Source organism: Apteryx mantelli, chromosome 6 (genome assembly GCF_036417845.1).
Source record: "Apteryx mantelli isolate bAptMan1 chromosome 6, bAptMan1.hap1, whole genome shotgun sequence".
Classification (NCBI taxonomy): Eukaryota; Metazoa; Chordata; class Aves; order Apterygiformes; family Apterygidae; genus Apteryx; species Apteryx mantelli.
Genome location: NC_089983.1, coordinates 30000048 through 30027834, shown reverse-complemented (window position 1 = coordinate 30027834; position 27787 = coordinate 30000048). Strand labels below are relative to the sequence as shown.

At 41.4% G+C, this 27787-nt stretch overlaps 1 protein-coding gene across 4 annotated transcripts in view; it reads right to left on the bottom strand.

Moving 5' to 3' along the window:
* COBLL1 (cordon-bleu WH2 repeat protein like 1) overlaps window positions 1-25634 on the bottom strand; it is a 98610-nt gene extending 72976 nt beyond the window's left edge. For all 4 annotated transcript variants that reach the window (XR_010884590.1, XR_010884589.1, XM_067299114.1 and 1 more), the window contains exon 1: window positions 25348-25634. Coding sequence is in view for 2 of the 4 variants with exons in the window: in XM_067299114.1 (XP_067155215.1) it covers window positions 25348-25421 (74 nt within the window). In the remaining 2 variants the exon portion in view is untranslated. The remainder of the gene's footprint in view (window positions 1-25347) is intronic.
* Window positions 25635-27787: the final 2153 nt, after the last annotated feature.

Here is a 27787-nt window from a genome sequence, read left to right as displayed (position 1 = left end):
ACTTGTTTATGATACTAGCCTAAAGTTCTTCTAACATGCGAGTCAAACCTGTAACTCAGGATAGTAGAAACTGAAACAGGCTGGCTGTTTGCCAAGACAAATCAGATCCTTCCCTACATTCTGGAAAAAGTACGTACAAGCTCAGTTGTAGAAGCTTTAAGTCACAGGCCTTGGTAAACCAGCCTGTCTCATCAGGTAGTTCTTCCCGAAAAATCTGAATATTTTTATAGCCAAATTCCAATCCCAAACTTCTACTTATGGAAGCTCAAGGGATGTAAATCATCCTTTTTCCTTCTTGGCATCCTCTGCCTTCAAACATGACAATGTTATGTTCATATCAGACTACATTACCAAGCCTAAATATTTAAAGTGACATTAAGCAGACCACATTACAGTTAGCCCTTTCAATTCTTTGAGGTGCCAGTTTTAGCTCTCTTCAGCCTTTTTTATTTCCAACAAATAATAATACAATATAAAGAGACTAACAGATTTCAGCATTACTGCTGTTATTTCACTGGATTTGCTGTATGTGATCAAGAGATTACTTATTGGCTGTGCCTCTTCTACAGTGTAAGATTAAAATAAAATGTTTAAGATTAATCATATATAAGGCGCATCTCCTCTCACATCTCTCTCTGGCATCCATTATATTTCTACTACTTCATGTTTCTGCAGTGTGAATTTGCACTGCAAAAATCGTAGACTATTATTTAAAGCCAGGGCACTCCCTGAAACTAGACAGTTTGCAAAAACCAACAATCAAAGAACACAAAAAATTTGGACTCATTTAATGCTAGAATTTAAATGACATTGATCAAAACATTCTTTGCAGAAAATATGTTGTTGTGACAATAAGATACTGGCTGCCATGGTCAAAACTAGCAAGTATAAACAAAATAAAATAAGGTTATGAATATGCAGTCAGGACAGAAATGTGAAAAACAAATTCAGGCAAAATTAAGAGAACTCCCACTACAGTTTTATTTAGAAGAGTGAAGAGTGACTTATGCGTCGAGGAACTATAATGCAAACACTCTTTTAACCTACCAGTGAACAAGACCTCTCACTGGACACTTCACAATATGCTTTTTTCCACATCTTTTACAAAACAAAACAGGCTGTGGCACCACAAACGCACTTTAGCATCAATATATGAGTGCAAGATCAAGCGTGATTCATAATCACAGAGACACAATGAGATGTTCAAGCACAGTTTACTAAGTTTAGCAAACTCTAGAGTAAAAGGGACTTTTGCAAGTCTGTCCAATCTTCAGCGCCGAAGACGTTGTCCATAGTGTCTGTGGAATTCCTATTCTTGTAGACTTTCAAAACTTGACTAAGGCCATGAACATATTATTCTGTGACATTAGCTCTTTGAACCACAGTTAACACTAGGTGACCTCCCAAGGCACCCTTCAACCCAAATCCTCCTATTACTCTATGACCCTGCTTTCACAGACATCCACAGAAATGGACTCTAACACATGCCTTCTGCAATCCACAAATGAGCTATCCTCTCATTAATTTTTTTGAGATACTTAAAGGAGAAAAGAACTGGTATTTTGCACCGGGAAGTGCTGGTTCTTTTTTGGATCCCAATAAGAAAAGCAGAGACACTGTTAAGATAGATAGCTATAGAATAACAGCTAAATTCTTGAAGCCTGAGCAAGCCTAATTTAGATCAGCGGTTTCAACACTTTCTGATTTGCAGATTCCTGAAAAGGTTTTTCAATTAGCAGTGCACATGCCTGCTTTATAGCAAACATAAGCCAGTCGGAATAGGCTTGTCATCTAGCTGCTTTGTACAAACAATGCAAACATGCAAGGGTCGTAAGCCGGTGGCGGTGGGGAATTGATGATTATATTCTTATGGCACAGTGCATGAGTTGATAATAAAACCTCTCTTTTTATTTTCATCCTCTTCAAAAAGGTAGCATTGCCAACTTATGATGGGGTGGGCAAGTTTTATGAATTCTGGTCCTTTGTTTATTGCCTAAGGTGCATGTTCCTTAGAGTTTAGAATCTTACCTTTCATACTTAAAAGCTTTTGCCTAAAATGCTTGCAACTGTACAGCTAAGTGCAAACTAAGAACCAGAAGTCTGCTTTCTGCTCAAAAGCAAACAAGTTTCAAAATTCCTAAAACAGCTACCCAGAATTTATCATACTTGGTGCCATTCTCTACTCAGGCAAGCATGGTCAAATACACTTGTTTTGTGAAATTCATCTTGCTTTTAAGCTTTTACTATCTTTTGCACTTACTACTATTTCAGTACTGCACTAATTGCAGCAAGAATCCTTACACCAACAGTCCAGTTTAAAACAGAAGTTGGTGTATATCACACTATGAACCACCATGGTACAATGTAAACATTCCACCTAAAAGGCAGTCAAAACCGATCAAATAAATAAAAATGGCTCAGCCCAGGTTACAGTACTTTCCATGAAATCAGTTTAAACTTTTTCTGATGTCGAGGCCAGCAATCAACAATAGGAGCCAGTGGTATCACTCACCAGGGCAGTTTAAAGCCTTCCATGAAGCACCAGAGAACCTATGAAAAACAGGCTTATTATGTTTTCTTTTTATTTTTACTACTATTACTGAGGATCTTTGCATGTGAAAACGGAAGCTTGATTAGTGAAAGAATTCATCAGCTCCTAGTACTTAATTCCTGCTTGATATAATTCCCAGAAGCTCAGTTATTATACTGTTAATTATGAGGTCAAAGAGGACCTCATGTAAGCAATAAGCAGGAGGAACTAAACAAACAGAAGACCGGATCTTTAATGCAAATGTGTTTCCTGGAGGAAAGTAGTAAATCAGTGCAGATAATGTAGTACAGAAGCAGAAAATCACATGCCCTAAAACAATCCGTTCAAAAGATTTTTCACTGAAGCACAAGTAACTCTTCAAAAGCAGTTCCCTGCTGAGGAATTTGTATATTTACCAAGATTTAAATTACTAATCAAAAGCAACATGTATTTGCTTTGTGGATGAAAAGGTGTGGTATTGCTTGGGGAAAAAAAAAAAGATCAATTTAAGGTACAATACAACCTACACAGAGAGTGAGATCTGAGAGAGTGCATAACTAAGATAAGTACCAGAACACATTTCCATTTATTGGAAAGTTTAAGAAAAATAATACTGGCAGTATAATTAAGAGGCCTTCTGAGTATTGGACCAATTCGAATAATGCTTAGTGTTTTCAAATCCATCAGTTAAAAGGTCACATCAGGGGAAATCCACAGCACGACTCTCCATAACCAGGCCTCTAGCCTGTTAAAATACTGCATATTTATTTTAACAGCTAGAATTTAAATTGCATCTTTAGTGACACTAGGGCACAACTATTTTAGTTACATGCATTTTTCAAAATCACTGGTCTTCCTGTTCCCTACCTTTATTTGGTGAACTCATGCTACAGACACTAAGACATCTGGTTTCAGACAGAAAGAAAGATGTTTTAAAATAAATTAGTTTCGGACCCCAGAAAAGAGTCTTCCTCCATAAACTAGGCACAAACAATTTTGCAAAAAAGACTCATCTCTCCATAAAACATGGTATCCTCCCAAATACATCCAATATAACTTGATCTGTACTATACAACCTTAAAGTGTGATTCAACAAAATGACTCCTAATTAATTCCTACAGCTGTTTAGAGCAGACATGAAACAAATTCAAGATTTTAGGAATTCCTCTTCCTAACCTACCCCTCTGAAAAAGCAGAAACAGATTGGTGAGGCCTTACTTTTTCAGAAATACATACTTTACTTGATACTGGCATATAATTACTTCCCAGTTTTAAATCCAAAATTATTTTATCAGCATATATTTACAATAATGGAAAGCACTTCAAGAGATATTCCCTGAGCATGTCTCACCTCTAGTACTTTTGACTTAACAGTTTTATAGTGCGCACAAATACTGTGGTAATGCAAGTGTGATTTAGAGAGTAATTCAAGAACCAGAAACTTAGCTTATTTAACCTAATACACCGGCTTGGTTGACCGCATTCAGATTCTGCTTTAAGTCGACAGAACAATGTTTCCCTTTTTTACAGAATCACAGAATCGCTGAGGTTGGAAGGGACCTCTGGAGATCATCTAGTCCAACCCCCCTGCTCAAGCAGGGTCACCTAGAGCACATTGCACAGGATTGCATCCAGGCGCGTTTTGAATATCTCCAGAGAAGGAGACTCCACAACCTCTCGGGGCAACGTGTTCCAGTGCTCTGTCACCCTCACAGTGAAGAAGTTTTTCCTCATGTTCAGATGGAAGTGTCTGTGTTTCAGTTTGTGCCCGTTGCCTTGCGTCCTGTCGCTCGGCACCACTGTAACACTGCAATACTTCCATCAAAATTCTTAGTTCATACATTGAGAGAAACCATTAACAAGCTCAGTGCAACCAATTCTCTCAACTGTGAAGTTTTAGAAGAATAATGGCCCATAATAAAGCACTATTTAGCTCTTTAAAGAAGATATTATTTCAAATGCGCTACCGTCTGAATGACAAGACTACAGTGTCTTTCAGAACATTGTATTATACATAAATTTTTCCTTAGGTATTAGGAAGGCTTGTTACATAAGCCTAAATAGTTTCTGCATCATCCTTCTCCCACAGAACTTCTGGGAAATACGGATATTCTTTGGTAAGTAATAGAAAGGTTATTCTGAACACCAAACTTCATGAAAATTATAAATTCACATGATTAATTTATAATTCATTATAAATTAAAATCACTATTAAAAGAACATTAAGTTTATGCAGTAAAGCATTCAAGAGCGAAGATGCTTTCAAGAGTGAAGCTTATGTGCTTTCCCTTACAGTTCTTTGTAACTGACTCCACAATTCCCTTCTGAGCACTTTCTTATCAGACTCTGTTCCTCTACCAGGTAGGCATCAGCAGCACTACTTGCTTTCAGCCTGATGCATGGTCAGGAAACTTAGTGCAGGGAGAATAACTCTGCATTTGAGCAGGCCAAATACTGGTCATCTTCAGACAATTTAGTTACTAGGTTAACAACTCTCTGCTAACCACTGTAAACTGCTATGCTAAAATCGTTCTTCCAAGAGTTCTGTTTTTGATGACTTGCATCAAAAAACATTCTATAAGAATGCATGTAATGTTATAGGAATATCAATTTAACCTTATCCATATACCTATTGTTGTTCCAGATTCAGCTACTTCTGCCTAAGAGAAATTCACTTACGCTTTTTTTTAATATCAAATTAACCTATCCTACAGTGTACATGAACAGAAAAATAAATTGACAGAAAACAAAAGCAGAAGAGTAACTTTGGCATAACTCCTTCCTAAAGAGAGACTGTGTACTTGGATATAATGCTTAGAAGCATAAAATTTATTAATTTCAAAAATAAAATGAAGGGCTACACCATTCTAGTTAGTGTTGCAGAATAGAGAACAGTGCATTCCGTGGAATAGGTGCAGAAGAACACTTAAAAAAAATCTGACAAGAATAAACAAAAACCAGCTTAGCCTATCAAACAAAAACTTAAAGGGAATAAACTTGTTGAAACTGGACTCTTAAGGAATGGAAAGGTCAAACATCAGCAAGAGAGAAAAGCCACCTAGTCATTTCCAGATTACATGACTGAGTGTACACAACTCAGGGTGGCACGGTTTAACAGGCACTGGGAAAACAATCCACGTTCCCAATTAGTAAATCATCCTTCGATTAAATATAGGAAAGGGGTTTTCTTTACTTGTATAGTCTAAGGAACCATAATGAGATAAAAATAGCAACTTTGTATTTGTCCTATTGAATAGGGGATTAAAATAACCTGCAACTTTTTGTTTTAAGTCATAGACTAGAGGTGGATTCACTGGGTCACAACTGGAAAAGGAGAACTGCCAGTCCTTGATAAGCATGGCAATTAGCATTCTTTTATATACAGATCTACTCTAAGGGAGTAGTAACAGTTTCCTTACACAGCAATAACAGCATATCCTTTGATTTATACAGTAGTTCTGCAGCAATTCAACCAACATCCTGTTTTCATCTTAAGTACAGCTGTGTAGTTTGTCTGCAGACTTTATTTATCAGAGTTCCTATAACTAACTCCCTTCTCATTATGAGAAACAGCACCCTCCAATTTAGCAAGCATTTTATCTTTCTGATTTTTTGCTCCTGAAATTCTAATGTGGTATTTATCCAAGTATTTGGATGTATACTAAGTGCTTTGAAACAATGCGAGTTAAGTTTATTAAAAAAAACAACAAACCACTTTTCCCCCTAGGAAGTCACTTAAAAACACTGAAGAAATTCAGAGAAAAAGAATTTTTCAACTTCACAGCTTTCAGATGAAAGGCATGAGATACAGCTTAGATCACTCAGTAAGTATGATCTCATGAGTCCCTTAAAACACACACACAAATTCCTGAGATCTGGAACAGTCTCTGCAAGTTTTCCCTAAGTTTAAATTGAATATGACAGAGAATCTCAGTAGCATGTCTAAAAGAATATAAAACAATTTTGTGATTAGACACCTCTTGGATTATTTTAAATACGTAATAATTCTGTATCCTATGTTATCACAGCCATCGGAATTCTGTCAAAAATCCACAATTTTCCACATTCTTACCCATGAAAGTAACTAGCCAAATAGCAGTTCATATATGATTTATACACTCATATTCTGTAACCGTGCAGTAATTTATGAACATTCCATTCACACGCTGTCACATTTTAGAAACAGAAGTATCAAAACAGGCTGTTTTTTTAAACTGTTAACCACTGCACTTGTTCAGAATCTTTTCAGAAGAAAGTTTTACTTGTTGAACCCACTAATTCACAAAAAACTAGTAAAATGAGGAATGTATTACTAGTTAAATCTACAAGATGTATACATCTTTTACTGATTTGCCTTCAAGCAAGTGGCGAATAGTATGTCAGCAAAATGTCAGTGGAAACACAAAGACATTACCAATATAGGACAAACTTCTTTATTAGAAATTAATGACCCTGATTCAAAGAGTGCTAGAGAACCCTGAATTTGTCTACACTAGCCAAAAAAGGCCTGGGGGTGGAAGGAATGGATAGGCAGAACTACCACTAATCCAGCTGCAACAGTAGAAGCCTCAGTGACAGTTGTAGATCAGAACATCACATACACCAGAGCTTCTACTCTCATACTTAGTGGTAGGAGCTAGGTCAGGGACAAGTTACAATTGGTTCATATGCTAAAATCTCCAAGATCTGTCCCCAGATTCCCCCAAACTCAACTGGAGTTGATCAGTGCTTCACAGAATCTGGTCAAAAACAGCATAGATGTTGTTATAAGACTACAGTTAACATGTAAAAAACCTGCAAACATAAATCTGAAAAAGATGATCATGGACAGCTATCTCCACAGATGACAGGATCAGAAAGAGACACAAACAAGAGCTATAGCCAAAATTCAACTGAAAACTCCATGAAATTGAGAAGTTAGAGTTTTACTGTACCCAGTAAAACTCTAAGTGCCAGTACCCGAAAAACCAGCAGCCGCTGATAACTGCCAGGCTATTCCTCTCTCTCTCTCCCAACAATGAAGGGTTGGGTTTAAAATATTGCCCTAAGGAGCCTGTGGAAACAAAAACTCGTTTCATATCAGACAGAAGATTCTACTTATGGCTAATGGCCATCTGACTATTCTTTTGACACACCTAAAACAACAATGCTCAGAATTTTTGGAATATTTATTACATGGATATAATGTCACTACCATACTGCTGCTAGTAAAGAAAGCCTCTCTTTGGGGCCAGAAATTCAAAGCTGACGTTTCAAATACATTCCAAAATTAAAGGAACGTCCTAAAGTGAGGACAGGCAAGTGAAGAGGTCATAAAGCAACAGAAACTTTGCCTAACCTTAAAGAGAGAAAAAGAGTTAGATCAAAGACTTCCATAATCAAAAACAGCTTAACACTGACTTCCAGCTGATGAAGAGGACAAGAAGAAACTGCAACAAACTTATTCCAACAGCTCAACAGCAGAACCAAACCTACTCAGTTCAGAAACAGACACTGAAGCGTCTTTCCACCTCGACCGTACACAAGAGACACAGCCAGGTATGAAATCGTCATTGATCATTCAACTGTTATCAAAAAACATGGAGAACTGGAGAAGAGTGAGCCTCCATACTCAGTGCCAGACCTGAATCAGTCTTCCTCATAGAGAGTCACAAAACCACTTCTTTCTCACTGTTATTTAAATATTTAACTGAAAATATTTCACACAGAATCACACAGAATCACTGAGGTTGGAAGGGACCTCTGGAGATCATCTAGTCCAACCCCCCTGCTCAAGCAGGGTCACCTAGAGCACATTGCACAGGATTGCATCCAGGCGCGTTTTGAATATCTCCAGAGAAGGAGACTCCACAACCTCTCTGGGCAACCTGTTCCAGTGCTCTGTCACCCTCACAGTGAAGAAGTTTCTCCTCATGTTCAGATGGAAATGTCTGTGTTTCAGTTTGTGCCCGTTGCCTCGCGTCCTGTCGCTCGGCACCACTGAAAGGAGTCTGGCTCCATCCTCTCAACACCCTCCCTTCAGATACTTGTACACGTTGATAAGATCTCCTCTCAGCCTTCTCTTCTCCAAGCTAAACAGGCCCAGCTCCCTCAGTCTTTCCTCATAAGAGAGATGCTCCAGTCCCCTAATCATCTTTGTAGCCCTTCGCTGCACTTGCTCCAGTAGTGCCACATCCCTCTTGTCCTGGGGAGCCCAGAACTGGACGCAGTACTCCAGATGTGGCCTCACCAGGGCTGAGTAGAGGGGGAGAATCACCTCCCTCGACCTGCTGGCAACACTCTTCCTGATGCACCCCAGGATACCATTGGCCTTCTTGGCCACAAGGGCACAATGCTGCCTCATGCTTAACTTGGTGTCCACCAGCACTCCCACGTCCTTCTCTGCAGAGCTGCTTTCCAGCAGGTCAACCCCCAGCCTGTACTGGTGCATAGGGTTATTCCTCCCTAGGTGCAGGACCCTGCACTTGCCTTTGTTGAATTTCATGAGGTTCCTCTCTGCCCACCTCTCCAGCCTGTCCAAGTCTCTCTGAATGGCAGCACAGCCCTCTGGCGTATCAGCCACTCCTCCCAGTTTTGTATCATCAGCAAACTTGCTGAGGGTGCACTCTGTCCCTTCATCCAGGTCATTGATGAAGAAGTTGAACAAGACTGGACCCAGTACTGACCCCTGGGGGACACCGCTAGCTACAGGCCTCCAACTAGACTCTGTGCCACTGATCACAACTCTCTGAGCTCTGCCATTCAGCCAGTTCTCAAGCCACCTCACTGTCCACTCATCTAAACCACACTTCCTGAGCTTGTCTATGAGGATGCTATGGGAGACAGTGTCGAAAGCCTTGCTGAAGTCTAGGTAGACAACATCCACTGCTCTCCCCTCATCTACCCAGCCAGTCATTCCATCATAGAAGGCTATCAGATTGGTTAGGCATGATTTCCCCTTGGTGAAGCCATGCTGACTACTCCTGATCACCTTCTTGTCCTCCACATGCTTGGAGATGGCCTTCAGGATGAGCTGCTCCATCACCTTTCCAGGGATGCAGGTGAGGCTGACTGGCCTGTAGTTCCCTGGGTCCTCCTTCTTGCCCTTTTTGAAGACTGCAGTGACATTGGCTTTCTTCCAGTCCTCAGGCACCTCTCCTGTCCTCCATGACCTTTCAAAGATGATGGAGAGTGGCTTAGCAATAACGTCCGCCAGCTCCCTCAGCACTCATGGGTGCATCCCATCAGGGCCCATGGATTTGTGGGTGTCAAGTTTGCTTAAATGATCTCTAACCCACTCCTCCTCCACCAAGGGAAAGCCTTCCTTCCTCCAGACTTTCTCTCTTGCCTCCAGGATCTGGGGTTCCTGAGGGCTGGCCTGAGCAGTAAAGACTGAAGCAAAGAAGGCATTCAGTAACTCTGCCTTCTCTGCATCCTTCGTCACCAGGGCACCCACCCCGTTCAGCAAAGGGCCCACATTTTCCCTAGTCTTCCTCTTGCTACTGATGTATTTGAAGAAGCCCTTCTTGCTGTCCTTGACATCTCTCGCCAGATTTAATTCCAAACGGGCCTTAGCCTTCCTCGTCGCATCCCTGCATACTCTGACAACGTTCCTATATTCCTCCCAAGTGGCCTGTCTCCCTTTCCACTTTCTGTAGACTTCCTTCTTCTGGTTGAGTTTTGCCAGGAGCTCCTTGCTCATCCATGCAGGTCTCCTGCCTCCTTTGCTTGACTTCCTACTCATAGGGATGCACCGCTCTTGAGCCTGGAGGAAGTGATGTTTGAATGTTAACCAGCTCTCTTGAACACCCCTTCCTTCTAGGGCCCTCACCCATGGGATTCCTCCAAGTAGGTCCTTGAAGAGGCCAAAGTTTGCTCTCCTGAAGTCCAGGGCTGCGATCCTACTTGGCGCCCTGCTGCCTCCTCGCAGGATCCTGAACTCCACCATCTCATGGTCACTGCAGCCAAGGCAGCCCCCAACCTTCACATCTTCCACCAGTCCTTCCTTGTTTGTTAGTACGAGGTCCAGCAGCACACCTCTCCTTGTTGGCTCCTCCACCACCTGGGTCAAGAAGTTGTCACCAATGCTCTGCAGGAACCTCCAGGACTGTTTGTGCCTAGCTGTGTTGTCTTTCCAGCAGATATCGGGGTGGCTGAAGTCCCCCATGAGAACCAGGGCCTGGGATCATGAGGCTACTTCCAGCTGTCTGTAGAAGGCCTCATCGACTTCCTCTTCCTGATCAGGTGGCCTGTAGTAAACACCCACAACAGTGTCACCCATGCTAGCCTGCCCTTTCATCCTTACCCATAAGCTCTCGACTCGCTCTTCATCCACCCCTAGGCACAGCTCAATACATTCCAGTTGCTCTCTCACATAAAGAGCAACTCCAGCACCTCGCTTTCCTGGCCTGTCTTTCCTAAAAAGCACGTAGCCATCCATGACAGCACTCCAGTCATGCGAGCTATCCCACCATGTCTCTGTAATGGCAATGAGATCATGGCCCTGCGACCGCACACATATCTCTAGTTCTTCCTGTTTGTTCCCCAAGCTGCGTGCATTGGTGTACAGGCATTTCAGAGAGGTGATCGAGCATGCAGGTTTCCCAGGAGGGGTAAAAGAGGATCCTCCATAGCCACATCCCATGCGCACTTCCCTGGCTGCATTCACCTGCTGGAGGCATCCTGACTTGAGCAGTCTTTTGCCAACTACCCTGTCACTATAACTCTCCCCTCCCCCCCATCTTTCCTAGTTTAAAGCCCTCCTTACCAGGTTGGCCAACCTGTTGGCAAAGACCCGCGTGCCCCGCCTCGTGAGGTGGATCCCATCTCTTGCCATCAGTTGTTGATCTTCAAACAGGGTCCCATGGTCGTAGAAACCAAAACCCTGTTGCCAACACCAGCGGCACAGCCAGTCGTTAACCTGGAAAGTCCGTCTCCTCCTCCTCTCATCCATCCCCCTCACTGGCAGGATTGAGGAGAAGATGACCTGGGCTCCCAGACCCTTGACCACCATCCCCAGAGCTCTGAAATCCTGCTTGATGGTCTCCAGTTTGCCCTTGGTGTCATTGGCGCCCACATGGAAGAGCAGCAGTGGGTAATAGTCCGAAGAATGGACGAGCCTAGGCAGTCTTTGCATGGCATCTCTCACACGAGCCCCCGGCAGGCCACAAACCTCTCTAGACAAGAGGTCAGGTCAGCAGATAGATGCCTCCATCCCCTGCAGCAGGGAGTACCCCACAACAATCACCCGCCGCTTTTTCCGGGCGTTCCGGCAGGGCACAGGGTCTGTTGTCCCAGGTACTTCCCTGGCAGCCAATCAAAGCCATAGTTAAACACAATAAAGACTCTTACTGGGACAGGTATGTTGATTAAGGATGCAATTCACATCATCTGACTGATCTCACTTTACAGTCAGCAGCCAAGAGTTTTTAAAAGGGCTGAGCTCAAGGACTGAATCATTACAATTTCAGCAAACGCTATGGCATGTTTCAGCTATCCCTTCCTACCTTTATTAAAGTATCACCTACTCTTTCAGAGATAGACTGGAGATCTCCCTACCACACTGAGCACTTACTTACATGATACCACAAAATGACTAAAGGAAATACTTATTCTCCTAGTGTATAACTGAGATGTGAAACTCGATGTGACAGGATGTGGAAAAGGCCAAAAACTGTAGAGATCTCCAGTTGCCAATTTTTAAATTATTTTAAACAAATGCTAAAAATTCATAAAAATGATCACTTCTAATCTTGGAGCCTTTGTTTACATGCAACTGAAGAATTCTTTACACACTCAACCATTTCTCCATTCTGACAGAGTATGTTGTTGGCAGCTGAACTGTACACCTCTCAGTTAATCAGGGTAATTTTTTCAAGGGTATCTCTATTTCAAGTTAAAGTTCTTCCAAGTTGCTACAACAAAAACATTTGTTTATAAAGTAAAAAGTTTACTGGGCACTGCATTTTCTACTACAGATCCCTGCACCACAAACAGGAAGAGGCAGCATCAGCTTGTCAGAGAATGGACAGATCTACAGACCTCCTACAACAAATGGAAGGAAATGTGAAGGAACATCCAGAAGTTCCTTTCCAGTGGAGACAGCATGCAGAACCTTACTGAAAGCAGCAGTAGCATGAAACATCCATGGTACCCTTGAGCTTTAAAGGTCCATTAGGCTAGCATGGGTACACGGATAAAGCACATTAGTTGTTAATAGTGTGCAAGGGAACGGTAGAACTGAATTTACATTGCTGCCAGCCTCTCACTGTAGATGATCAGGAGCCACTTAGAGACAGGCTGAAGGTTCTTGTCAGTTTAAGTCCAGAACCAGGTCTGAACTCATGAAATTGGAGCTGCAGCAAAGCATTTTAATGTCCCCCACCTGAAGCTTAAAATATCAAGCACATCCAACTTGAAGGATAAGTTAACCTATTACCAATCCTCACAATGCACGTAAGTCTTCTGCCAAAGGCAGTATCAGAGCAGTAGAAGGAATTTTATGCCCAAAGGAGGTGCTACTAAAGGAATTCTAAGATTGCAACAACATGATCATCCACCCCTACCCACAAGGAGGGCAGGTGACACAAAGAGAACAATAATGATTAAAATCTGAAAAGACACCTAGTAATAAAAAGCACACCACTCAGATGAAATAACATTAAAATCATTAATCATTACCTTTTATATTAAGCATCTGTAAACATAAAATAGAACAATTTTCTATTTCTTCTAGAAGATTTTCTAACTTTAGCTCCTGATTATGCCTAATGCAAGTAAATAAGACTATAAAATGATTATGATTTCTTCTGCTTAAACAAGATTTTTAGAGATCTGCATTTAGTTTTTAACTACAAATAACCACTTCCCACCTGATTACAGAAGTCTTCACAAAGCTAAGTTGATAAGATTTCTCAAATAATAACTACTTAAATATAATAGATTTACAAGACAAAAAATGGTGGTATTTTTCATATGGCCTAATGCATTACACAGTTGCTTTATACAAAGAACAAAAAGAATGTACATTGCCTCAAAGGGACCTCTCAACTGGAATGTCAAGATTTAGCCCTAAATATGTTAAATTAATCACTTACATCCAAACTCTAAATAAACAAGTGTAGCATTTTTCCTGGTTAAAGGAAATAGGGGGGTGGTTGCCCTAATGTTTTCCTATATTTATTCAGAAATCGTAGAAATGGTTTATAGTTACTTCACTGGTGCCAGAATTATACTCATAATTTAATTCTCTCAAATAAAACTGAGACATAAAGAGATGCTTGATTACCTCTTGGAGATCATTAAAAAAAAAAAAAAAAAATCAAAAAAATAGCAGTAGGGCATCTGTTTCTTCCAAAGAGGGAAGGAGCTTTGAGTCTGACAACACAAGGATCTTTCCATCAGACCATTCGGTCAGGGTGCCAAGTAATTTTTCAATCTCCATCTACAGCCAATGTATGTATAAAATACTGGTTGGTATAGGATGAAGTTTCAGCATTTACATCATGTGTCATTATTTCCAAATATTCTCAATTCTACCATAAAAATTTATCCTGGATTGAGTCTTGGCAAGCAGTCTTAAAAAAAAAAAAAAAAAAATTCCCGTAAACCCGTATGGCTGGCAGGCTTTACATTTTGGAGCTACAGAATCCAGGAAATATTTTTTGGGTGAGTAAAAGCAGGAAAAAAAGAAATCAAAGAAAACCCCACAAGAACACACCTATAAGCAATACCTTAAAGAACAACATCACAAAAAAATCAGTAAGCCCTGATTGATTTATGCCGTACCATGATAGTTTTAGAAACAGTCAAAATCCTTTTTCTAAAATAAATTATTTTATATTTTGAAGGTTTCATTTAACATTTAGAAGTCATTACATTTCCCTCCTTTCCCTGTATTCATTTGCAATTTATGGATAGAGGCATCACAGCAGTGTACTTTGGGAGGAAGGCTGGAAAGTTTGTAGGAATGTTTGGGGAGTGGAAATACGAGAACAGTCACAGAAAGATGCTTAGAAACAAGACAGAGATTCCAACAGTTCAGACAATGATGTCAGATTCTTATTGCTTTTCCAAAATAAGCAGCTTCAGATTCTCTCCTATCCCACTCATTATTGATAATCAGCTCTGAAGAGGTGCTTATAACATGCTGTGGTTTTCCATATCTTCTAGATTCTCACTTTGCCCTTCTATAGAAGTCAATGAGCACTACAGGGTGAGTTTTTAAATACAAGACTCTCTCAACTATATCTACAGGGGGGAAAAAAAAAAGGGTAGCCTACGCTGCAGCCAAACAACCAAAACAAACTCTGGAAACAATGGATTAAGTTTTTTTGCAATTATCTGTTCAATTATTTAAATTTCAAAATCCCTTTACATCACTTGGGGGCAGAAAAAAAATAGAGAGAGAGAAGCATAAAGGAGCTGAAGGAAGAAAGACATCAGACGCAGTTCCATCAGGCCCCTTCAAAAACAAGTGTCCTGATAACCTGTCATGGAGACATCACATGGGGTATATCTAATTCTGAGGAAGAACAACATATAATATTGAAAGAAATATTGCTACTGGTCCAGCAAAATCCTAAGTAAACTCTGACCTGCTTGAGTGGGGAAAAAAATCTAAAATAAATCCTGCTTCATGCCTCTAGCTGTCACTGCTACCTTAAGATATCAGCTCCAAATTCTGCAAGGTCTGAGGCATTACTCAACCACAGGTAAGTGAGTGGACGAGAACAGCAACTCTAAAGAGGGTTCATTGGCTATCTTGAAGCGTCATATGGGAGACCCTGGCAAGCCCTTCTCTCCTAAAAACACTGTAGAGAAAATAGTCTCTGTGGTCATGTAAGTAAAATCAAATAAGGTGCATTAATCTAGGTAAAATGTGATACACAGTGTTTAAACATTAAGCTATATTTGGAAAATAAAGGAGGAGAATCTATGGTTTCAGGATGAAGTCAAGGGATGAGAAATCAGACACAGGCAGGATGAGACACAGGGAAAAAAAAAAAGAGAGAGAGAGAGAGAGAGATGGAAGGACCAGGTTGATGGGTCAGGTTCTTTCTAAATCTCAGAATATTTTATATATTAGAGAGAGAGAGAGAGAGAGAGAACATACATACTATATATATATATATATATGTATGTATGTGTGTATCTATGTATATGCACACATACACACAAACAGAATCCAGAAAGTTAAATGCAGAAGGACTCAATGAAAATGTTTAAGGATAGGGTCATAAATTGCAAAACAGCATAAAGTAATCAGGAGAAAGAATATCCTCCCTCTTCCCCCCCTCCAAGAGGGGAAAAAAAAAAAAATGTAGCAGTCTTCAGGGACATCTGCCACCAAGAAAAAGCAGATGGGCAAGGCCACTTTAGCTTCCTAATGTTTAAAACCACAATTGTTAAGTTGCCTTAGGAATGAGGTGTTACTCATCTTCAAAGTTCCTCAGCATGATCAACAATAAAAGGCTTTTAGAAAAGAGGTAGCAGATTTGAAGCTTAAGATTCAGCATAACAGGACTTTCTCCAAGTAGCGAGCACTTTAAAAACTGAATGAGGTAAAAATAGCTCAGAGAGGGCACCAAGGATGGAATCAGTGAGGCTACTTAGTGTGGGTGGAAGGAGAGGATCCAAATTGCAGAGGAAGGGAAGTGAGAGACCATGAGTCAGAGACCAGAAGGAAAGTTTATGCCTGGAGACTTCACAGAGTAGATCGAGAAAGCAGCAAGCATTAAATAATGAGAGAACGGGAACCTAGGGACAACATTCAACACAGCTGTATTTGATTTTTGACCTTTCATCAGGAATCAAGTTTATGAATTAAGAGAGTTGTCAAAGCGCATACTTCTGTCACAGCTTGAACTTCTGAATTTACACAAAGATCAGAAAATATGCCACTTCTGGAAACCTGCCTGATACATAGTAGTCATTTACTAATTTCTTATTTTTCTTCCAAACTGAAGGACCAGAGATTTACTTCACTTTTGCCCAGAGGGGTTACCTCCCAGAATGATGAGTTTTAAACACTTGTTTTCTTAACTTTGCTCCTAACAGACATTTTGTCTCCTCTGTTGTTTTTTTTACTAGATCCAGAGACAAAAGTCATTGCTCCTCCCAAGCAAAAAATGCTTTCAACATTATCATCACGAGAAGAGTTAAACATAGACATCTCAGTAGATGACCTTCTACCAGCACTATTACGTCCAATTGTTTTGTCGGCCCAGTCTGACAGTAAACAAGGACTTTACTAGGTCTTAAAAAGGTCAAGAGCAATACCAACGAGAAAGAACAAAATTGCTGCACTGTCTTCCTCCCTATTAACCTTCTAATTATCTTGGTACTTGTACATAAAGCGTGACCTCCAGAATGACATCAATTCACCACCTTTCGCAGTCACCAATCTTACCTGAATCTTTTTTAAGATTGTCTGGGCAGCAGTAACACAAGTTTTCCATTGCTACCCTACTGATGGTCCCATGTCCTGGATCATTCTCATTTAACTCACTTCACTCAGCAAAGCTCCCAGGCAAGTGCAGGTGCAACATTAAAAACAAAATTGACAGTTTGTTTTACACAAAGAAGCAAAACAGCCACCCTACCAGGTGTATTGGTTTTTTGCTTTTTTAATTCAAGACAACCTTGCAATGGCCACTGGTGACTCTAGAACAGAATCACACAGCCCCTCTGTTTTCCTTTCACAACCTTCCGTTCAGTTGTTTCAGAGCCCCCTCCTTCACCAACTGCCTGAGCAGATACACCGTGAAATAAACAGGTCTAGAGAACACTCGTGCTTCAAGTTCTGGTCCCTCCAGATAAGCACTATCTCAGCAGTTTATCTTATTTCTTTTTCAGTGTCCAACACAGCATACTCTTTTGGTAAAAGGACTTTGACGCTAAATGATACAGAACCTGTATTATCCCAAGAGACTGCATAACATCCGAAAACGGGTCAAACGACTTTGGAAGGAGCACATCATCTAAGGCTTGTGAAGAAAAGCGTTTTGCCATGCTTCAAGAGGTTTAGACAAAATATACCACAAAATTAGAAAGAATCCAATGCAGTTATACTTAAAAGCACAGATATTTAACTGCATAGCAGGACACAAAACAATTTGCAGTTAAGTGGTTCACACCACATAAAGAGTTTTGTACTGAATCTCAACTTCTAAGGAATTTGTCAAACTGCCTATGCAATTTTTGGTTCAAAGTGTAGGGGTGGGAGGGCAGGGGAGTAAAACATCCACTGCTACACAAATCCTATCTTTGAGAACTTTGTCTAAGCGCTGTTTGTACTATAAGGGACAAAACTGAAAAAGATGCTTACGCCTTCTCATAGCAAAACATTTAGAAGTTAGTTGCTATAAACCAATATACAAACCCTTAGTCTTTGGAAAAAAACACATCTGAAGGCCTGATATTAAGGCCAGGTACAATGCAAAAGAGGAAAATTTATTCCCAACATGAAACCAAGGCCCATGAAAGAACAAGATTTTTAAAACCAAAATGAAGAAGTCCCACTCAGAAACATAAAATTCAAAAGGGACTTCATTTTAGAGAAAAATACTCAAGTTTCTAATGATGTTATTTTGAGACACTTTTTTGGGGGGAGGGGGATTAAGATTATATCACTTTTTAGGAGAAATGCAGAGCAGAGAATAGAAACTGTATGATCATTGGTATTTGAGAAAATTCAAGATCACAACATGTATTATTTAGCACAGAGTAATCATTGTCTACACTGTTCTGAGGAGTTTTCAGGTTTTTCTTTCTTTTTAAATAAGCTTGAGTTATGTTTTTGAAACCAAATAGTTGTATTTCCAGAACAGAAGTGAACAAGACAAAAAAAAAATTCAAAGAAACGTGCAGAAAAGATTTTTTAAGTACAGTTGTGAAAGACAAAGGTATTTCTTCAATGAAAACATTTGTTAAACTGAAGTTCCCAGTAATATGAATGCTTTTGCACAGTAGAAAACTTATGTCCAGCTAAAAATATTCATGTGCTCTATTTTCTTTAACTGGAAATAGCAATCCTGACAATCCCAATCTTGCAGAACAGTCAACATACACGCTGGCTCCCAAGGGAGACATTTCTTAGATAGATTAGGGAACCATCCTCAATCACATACAGCTCTTTGACTGTTTACAACCACCAAAAGATACTTACAAATGTACCTGCCCATTTTGAACTGGATAATTTCCTACCAAATAAAAAACAAATCCAGGAACTCTCGATTCTGTAATGATTCCCATGGTATTCCACTTCCCATGCAGAAAAACTGTTTTCTAACTATAAAAAGAAGCACTTCTATCCATTAGTTCATTGCAGATTTTAAGTCACAAAGCATCTCTGGAACTCCAGTTGGTAAATGCATAACTTTGGTTTCATACAGAGAGTTGCATTTGTGGGACCTCACCACAAGAGAGGATTCAGGTGAAATCTCAAATTTTTAATTGGTTATTACAGCTCAAAACAGTAGGGTTTTTTCCCCTTGAACTCTCTATTGTTGCATGCTGCACAGCTGGAGTTTCCTCTTCATTGTACTAATGCTGGGCATGGCCACAGAACTCTACAGGAGTCTCGGAGCCAACATCTTGGCTTCTCGTCATCCTCTAATGCTTTGACATCAACTCACTGAGTTTTAGAGCAGTGTATATAGTGACAGCAAATACATACAATAAAGAGTAACTCTTTCTTAAACAGCAGGCAGCAATGTGAACTTAAGTCAGAGTAGCAGGTCATTCATTGGGGAAGACAGTGAGAGCCAGGTGAAAAGGGAAAGAAAGTGCATAATCAGATCTGCTTTATCTTGCGAGCAGGCATAAAAGAGAACCCCTAGCATTCCTTGTAACCCCTCCATTAACATAACACCTCATCATATTTATTTGTTGATTTTTAGAAAAAAAAAATTGTTACAACTCCAGTGTCTGTCTAGATAATTTGGGATCAGCTGCTCTCTAGTACACATAAAATTATAACAGTTGCAGCTAGAAACAACAGCAAGAATGGATATTTGAAAACTTTCTCCCAAACTACAGTCAAGAAAGCCAGAAGCAATACTGAACTTTATGAAGGGAGGTCTTTTTAGATATTGCTAGGTTACAACTGAAACCATTTTTTGTAACTTCAAAATATTCCTGGTGAATTAATTTATCTGTCAGATGACAGGAATCCTGTAAAGATCTTCAGTTTCTTCTGGAAGCTAAGCTTTGGTTCTCTACAAGGAGCTTTTTTCTTCTTCCCCCCAACGCAGATGCAATTGCTGAATATAAACAGTGATCTTCAGGTTTACAAAAACAAGTCAAAAAAAAAAAACAGGTTTGGGGGATAACACAGTTATTCCTCATACAAGACAGTAACAACAACAACAACAGGGGAGGACAACACTGAAACCCACCTTCCAATTTGAAGCACTTTTTCCCATTCATATTTTGATACCTCACTAACTACTAGCTCTCACTATTCCTTTTGACAGGATACCATCAGACTTGGACAAGGTTTTGAAATAACTCTGCTAGTTTCCCTATTTACGTATTATCCTCCCACACATTTTTTCACCCTAGTATCCACATTCCTTAACCCCCTAATGTCTCCTTGATCTCATTCCCACAGCAACACACTCTCAACGGTGAACATTACCACTGAATACTCGATAAGCACCCAGCTATGACTTCAGACTTGACAAACTTTGAGTGATCAAACCAGCCTTTAAACACAACAACATTAAGTTCATGGCACTGCTAGGTCATGCAACTATTCGATGTTGCCTTAGTTAAGGCAGATCCACTACGAAGAACCACATAATCAACTCAGAAAGTATTAGGTATATGTTCAGAATTCAATTTATAAAGTACACCCTGAAATGATGAACAGTCAAGTGGCTTCTGATAGGATCCACCCACAAAACAGTTAACTCTGTTGCAAAAATGCAGCAAACTCTACTGTAGCAAATTCTCCAAGTTTTTTCCATTTTCTAACTTCTCAATTAGTTGTTCTCCATTAGGGCCTCCAGGGCAAGAAAAATAAATGAAACATTTATCTTGAACTTCTCAGTCTAGGAGATAAAGCATGGTTAAGATTGGACTGCTTGTTAGACCCATGCCACCCTAATTTCTGATTCTAGCTAGCGCTATCATTTAGTATCACAAGCACAAACATCTTGCATTTATCCATAAACTTGCAAAAAGACTAAAATCTGTGCTTTTTTGAGAATCTGAATATGAATAATAGATTTAAGGAAAAAGTTACCAAATGACATTATATACTATCTCAGGAAACATTTTGTTTTGCTACCTGTGACTCCTAGAATTTTCAATAGTACTGCAAAAATTAGTAAGCCCATTAGCAGCACGCCCTACAGCAGGGAAACAGGACCTTCCCACATGAACAGACTTGCACAATATAGAAGTCAGAGTCACAGAACTTTATCAGTGCATCACAAATGACCTCACTGCTTTAGATCTGGGGGCACTGGTGAATGTAAAATTTAATTGGGGGAGGGAATCTTACAAAAAAAAAAATTTTGAAAAACCTCACTGAACTTTAATTGTAATAAATCTCTAATATTGAATCTCCCTTTGTCCAGTCCAGTTCCATGAAAGGTTCCACAGTAAAAGAATCTTAACCTACCACTATTTCATATCTGCATCTCTCTAATGTAGTATACAGCTAATTCATTGTAAGACGAAAATGTGCTTTCAGTCCGACCTAAACTTCACCAGAATGAGCAAACTTGGAACTCCTCTGTCTATCACTGTGGCTTGGCAGGAGAACGCTTGGTTTAAAGTTATTGCTACACTCTCTGCCCCACCCCACACTAGGGGGGACCTTCATTTATACCTGAACAACCCTCTGGCTATGTTGTGAACTGGCTCAACTCACAACCCGAAAGAGAGCTTAAAGTAGTATTTTAAGCTAGCACTGATGCCAGACACTTTGCAACACTGAACCACAGCCGATGTCTCCAGAGATCCGTAATCTGATTGAAATTATTCCATAAAAGAACTCAACGGTTAGAACAGGCGGGCTCAGCCACACCAGAGAAAAACTAAATGCCTTGTTCTTTTTGAAAGCACTCACATCTCTCGCTTCCTCAAAGAGACCCCTAACCATGTGAAAAGACTTCTCTCTTCCTCTTATTATAAAGCAGTTTAAGTACTTTCACTAGGCCAAAAAAACAGGGTATGGGAGCATGAATGCACATTTGAGCGTTTCTGGCAGTAACCTAACCAAAGCTTAGTTTAGCCTCTGTCCCCTCACCTCACCGAAACAACTGCCTGGGCATCTTCAGCCCCTCAACAGTAGCCATATCTCCTAAGCATGTTTTCATTAGACATACAAAAAGAAAATGATTAAAAAAAAAGTTTTTTGCTAAGGTAAGGCAGGTCAGAAGTTGTTATTTTGAAAGTCAACATATAGTTTTAAATACAATTTAAGGAAACAAATGAAATCATGTAAGTTTATCAGAAACTGATTAGAACTGAATTAAAAGGCACACCTCAATGAGCATTCTAATATTTCAAATTAAAACAATCTTCAGTTTAGCAAAACCCAGATCTGCTCCAACAATTTAGCAGCAACTCTACTTGCAATACAGCTGTTCATGGTAAAAACCTATGTCAGCTAATGAAATTTACTTGTTCATGGAAAAGTTCATTTACTCCAGGAGTATGGGATTGCTGTCCAGCAAAGGCAGCAGAACTGTGGTCAAGAGGCTGGATATCAGCCACAGTCACATGATTTTTTTTTCTTTCTTTTAAGGAATTAAAACATATACTTTGTTGTCATCCTATCATGCAGGCCCATCACATTTGTAAAGCCAGTTCAGCTCTGCGATGAACAGTAACAGACTGTGTCAACTGTCCTGGCAGCAGCTCACTCTCATCAGTGCTGCAACTCAAGCAAGGTAGATATGCTATAAAATGCTTTAAAAGCAGATCCAGCCAAGTTTCTTCTGGTAGCAGAAGAAACTATGTGGCATGTCCAGCCAGTGACTGGGCACAGCTCCTATTCACCATCTTCCAAAAATTTCCAATACCAGCTGTTTTTTAAATCTTTACTGATTTACCTCAATCGCACTTTGAGAATAACAGCATTTTTCCCCCCAAAAAAACAAAAGAACATTTTTATCCACAACTGCTTTTAATAAACAATTTTTCAGTAGAAAAGCACAATCCTGCATGCAAAGTTGTCCTTTGGGAAAAAATTACAGTGTACTTTCCCATAGGTTGTTCCAATATAACAGTTGACAAAATTCCATACAGAAAAATCATGCAAATATATTACCAACAATTAAATTATATAGAAGCTCCCAGGCTAAACAAACATTAACACTTGAAAACTCACAGAGCACCTTTAACACATCTACCCTTCCTGGCATTTAGCATGAATTCATTTTCAAAGCTGAAAGAGCTATCAGCAATTACACCCCATAACTTCAAATAGTGATTTAAGAACACATTTACTGGTAAGCAGTTTTCAACTGTGGATTAACAACATGCTCCACCTGGCTAGATGGGTTAGGAAGAGCTATAATGCAGTGTAATACCATTTGATGATTTATTTAAAGAAAATTACTATTTCAGAAGCATTTTTGCCCCAAGATTGCACAATTTTTCCTGTAATCTCATTCAGTGAAGAGAACTGGAGTACTACTGCTTACTATTCAAAACACTTATCTGTGGATCCTTTTTAATAAACTAGGAGGGAGTTGCCCTTTTTGCTGGTATACCCAGATTTTTGTCTCAAACTCAGTGCTTGGATGAGCTAACAAGGGACCATCCTCAGGAAACAATTAAAATTTTCCAATAAAGAACTCTGTTATAACAAGAAAGGAACGATAAGTTAATTTTCTATGTATCAAGTTATACGGGAACTGCTGATAAAATGTTTGAAAACATACCTGCAAGATTGAAGAAAATAAGTACTGCTGTTAGATACATGTTTTTCAAAAATGATACGTGAATACTGACAGATGCTTGAAGTCACATTAAGTAAACAGACTATGTTTCCTGCTGTTTGGAAAGCAGCAGCCAAAATTCAGTATAACCAACTGCATTACGGCAGGCTTCAGGCCTAGAGAAGCTTTCAGAACAACTGAAATTCTAATTATGCCTTTTTGTTTGTTTTTATGTTCCTGCCCCCAAAGTAAAAGCGAGGACCTTCAAGATATAATGCTTTAGTAATTTCCAAGTTTATGTATATTCTATTATCATATGCTCAATCCTTTCAACTGAGCAAGTTGACTCACACATCTAAAAAGTCTTAGAAATGTAATAATCATCTATTCTGCAATTATACCTTCTAAACTGATTAATGATACAAACCTCACTGCTTAATGACCGTAAGTGTGGAACTGCCACAAGGCCATAACTGAATAAATAGCCCTTCTCAATGCATCTTCTATATTTGCTGCATCCATGGTTTCAAACTGATCTGATTATCTCCAGCAAACGTTAAAACCAATCCCTCTCAACTCCAGATGCTCACCTTGTCTTCATTTGGTCAGAAATCCAAAGAACTACATTTTTGCAAGCTTTGGTGTTAAAGTACACACTCGCCATTTACTTTGTCCCTTCTATTTGAAGATGATAACTCTGTCAATCTTGTCAGAATTTTTAACCCCTAAAGTTCCTACTGAAGCGATTTGGTGCATTAGTTTTCTTCAGACATATCTGACTATTTAAGTCAAGGTAAGGTCCTCCTCCTCCTCCTCCAGATATAGGCAATTCCACCTCTCTCCTAGTTCTCTGTAACAGGGATAGCTTTACTTAGATTTACAATCACATTCTGTAAAGTTACATATAAATGTATTCTTTTCTGACTAACTATGAGTAATTTATCACTCATCAGACAAGACTCACATTTAAAAACCAACCAACCAACCAACCAACCGTTTTTCTTCTCCCAACAGATGCTGCTTGTCTATGTTTTGCATTTCAATCTGGGCGGTTACCAAAGCACTGAGAAGCGCCCTGTTCTCCAACACCGCCACGACCGTTTCTACAGGGAGAATTTTAAGGCCATATATATATTTAAGGTCGATAAAATCGGTAAGTTTCGTGTTTAAGAGATTTCATGAAGGAGTCAATCGCTATAAGGAAATACTACTTGGCAAGTGTTTAACCAGAAGCCTCCCCCCGACGTCCTGAGAAACTCGCAGGCTGGCGAAGGCACCAAGCGGGCACGGACGGCGCACACGCAGGTTACAGCTCGTCCCTGCGGGACTGCGCCCGGCGAGGCGCGAGGGCTGAGGCTGCCTCTACCCCTGGCCGCCCCTTGCCCGGCACACGCACGCTGCTGCTCGCCCAGGCGCTGCAGAGGGAAAATCTGGCTGCCCGAGCACCAGCCTGACTCACCCCAGAGCCCTTCCCCCCCGGGGGAACCCGCTTCCAGTCAGGGAAACCGAAGCAAACCGTCCGAGAGGCCATGGGAGAGCACAAGACGGCGCCCTGCCCTGCCCCCCCCCGCCCGCCCCCACAGCGCCGGCGGCCGTTAACGGTCGCGGGGGCTGCGCGCGGCCGCGCCACCCGCCCCGCTCCCGCCGCTGGGAGAAGCTCGGCTGGGCCCCGCCGCTGGGGCCGCGGCCCCTCGCCCAGGCTTCGCCTCCCGCAGCCCCGCGCGCAGCGCGCCCGGCGAGGCAACGGCTCCGCAGCGGGGCAGCGCCGAGGCCTCCCACACGTGCGATGAGTTGTGCTTACCCTGCGTGCGGCGGGGCAGCCGCTGCCTGCCCAGCTTGGCCGTCCATGCCCGCGGCTGGCTCGGCGCCGGCTAGAGAGCGGGGGTGGGGGCGGCCGCTGGGGCGCCGCCGGCGCAGCGCCTGGGCTCTCCGCCTCACCTGCGCGGGGAGGGCCGAGGAAGGGGCCGCCGCTCTGCCGCCCCCGGCGCCGCCGTGCCACCGAGCCGAGACATTCCCCGCCGCTCACAGCGCGGCCGTGGGCGCCCTCCCCTCCCGGGCGGCGGCCACGCACACGGCTCCGCTGGGCTCCGCGCGCCGGGGCGGCCGCTCGCTGGACCACACCTTGGGGGAGGGAAAGAAAACACACACACACGCACAGAAACTTCGGGCGAGAAACTTGAAACGCGGAACCTTCCTCGCTCCGGCACCCGCAGAGAAACAGAGGCTCCCTGTTCCCGTCCCGGCTCCTCCCTGCCGCCCGGCCCCGGCCGGTGCGGGGACTCCGCTCGGCCCCGGCCGCCCGCGGGGGCAGGGCCGCCTTTCCCGGCTGGAATTTTCCTCTCCGCCAGCGACGCCTCCCGGCGGCCGCCCCCGGCTCGGCCCTTCCCCATTCCAGCCGCCAGGGCGCGGGCCGCCGTCGCCGCAGGTGGCGAGGGCGGCGGCGGCGGCGAGGGCGCTGCCCGCCGGGGCCGCCCGGGGCGGCGGCGGCCGAGGCCCCTCGGCGCCCTGGTCCTGCAGCGCAGCGGCGTCCGGCTTTTTCCTTTCCCCTGCGCTTCTTCGGTAAAGAGTTTTCTGCTTTTGTTTTCTGCTTCTTCAGAAAAGATTAAACAGGGCCTGAAGCTGCCTGTTTTGACAGACTGCGGGGACCGTTCACACCCGGAATTACCACATGCCGTTATCAGGCACACCCTACTAATCTGCTAAGGTTTCTTATACCAAAAAAATCACTGATGAGTCAGATAGGTTTTCTGCGGTGCAGTTTTCAAAGAAATGGTATTCAACGAACCGATAAATAAGAGGAATCTCAAGAACTCCCCACGAAGATCTTTGCAAGTCTCTCTGGCCCTTCTTGTCTTTGACAGTCTGCTGCTGCTTTTCTGGTGCTCCTCAAATTGCCTGGCCACTTTCTGGGCTACAGCGACAGCCGAGAAGCTTCTCGCACTGATTTGCTGCCAAATAATTCCTTTATACGTTGGCTGTCCCTGCAGGGTAACTTTCTGCACTCAGAGGGTAGCCATAATTTAAGTAAAAAAGACGCTGGTGTTTCTAACCAGCTACTTCTTGGGCAAAAAAAGTGACCCTGACTTTTAAACAGTAGTGCAACTCCCATTTTGTGAAGGTGCGAGATGATTCAACCCAATAGCACTGTTTCAGCTGAATTGAAAGTGAAGAACATCAGAGCAGGTTGTACTGTAGCACAGTGAAATGTACTGCATTAATGTAGCTGTTAGGTAGAATAACAGAAGTTGAAGTGCGGTGTTGTCATCCTGTCTAATAAAATTTGCTAGGCCACCAAGAGATACAAAACTGATGTATCTTTCTCTTTAAAATCTCATTTGAAAACTACTGTATGCTGTAGTTTAATGCTTTGGGTAAGTACTAATACTAAATTAAGATTGTAATCTATTGAATAGCTCACATGGGCTAATAATAGAGACTCAGCAATGGCAAGGAGAAAAGGGACTATCATCATAAGGCCTCAGTACAACAATTAAGGGAAATAACCTAAAAAAGATTGTCCGTGGTGGCAATTTCCAATAGAGACTGGGGAATCAGTGAAAAAAAGCTGTTCACTGAATAATGTCAGCCTCACTTCAGAGGGAAGAGATTGTGCTTGTCTTGTTGCACTACCACTTCTCTTACTTAAACTTCGGTTGTCGGCTAAGCACTTCTGAAATGTTTATCAGTAGAAAAACTGCAGGCTCTAAACTTGAGTGCCTGCAGGCCATGTTCTTCAGTGACAGTTTTATGATGACTAGACTTTAACATAGTTGGTTTTCTGAGATATTTGAGATACCATTTTACTTAGGGTTCTCAGTTTTTGCAAGAAAAATCTGGATGCCTATGACACTTTGTTTTTTAACAACAGAAAATCAGTTCTGTGTTCATGTTTTAAAAATGCTGACAGAGTTAATCTCTCTTTTTTGTTTTTCCTAGTTTTGTAAAGTTCACAGCCTTGTCTTGAACTCAAAATGTTGTTCATATAAAGCAAATGTAACTCTTATACACAATAAACAGAAGGCTGCTACAGGGAATACCAAATAAGTGGGTTATTATTACACTATTCATGTCTCTCAAATTGAATGCTGTAAAGGAAACCATTTAAAGAAAAGTCCCCTTGCTTTTTCAAGCTGATCTCAGAAGACGACATTGTACTAGTCAACAAAGTGGCAGGTTATTAATTGCACAGTTGCAATAATGTCATCCCTTCCTTATGGTTAGAGGTAAAACAATCATTTAGCTAGAAGCATTAACCCATGTGACAAGTCTCCACCTACTGTACTCAGTGACCGTACTAGGTACCATTGAATATTTCAGTATAAGTGTTTGCAGATTAATACCCAGTTCTGATTATTGTTAGCATAACCTTCAAGTAGCG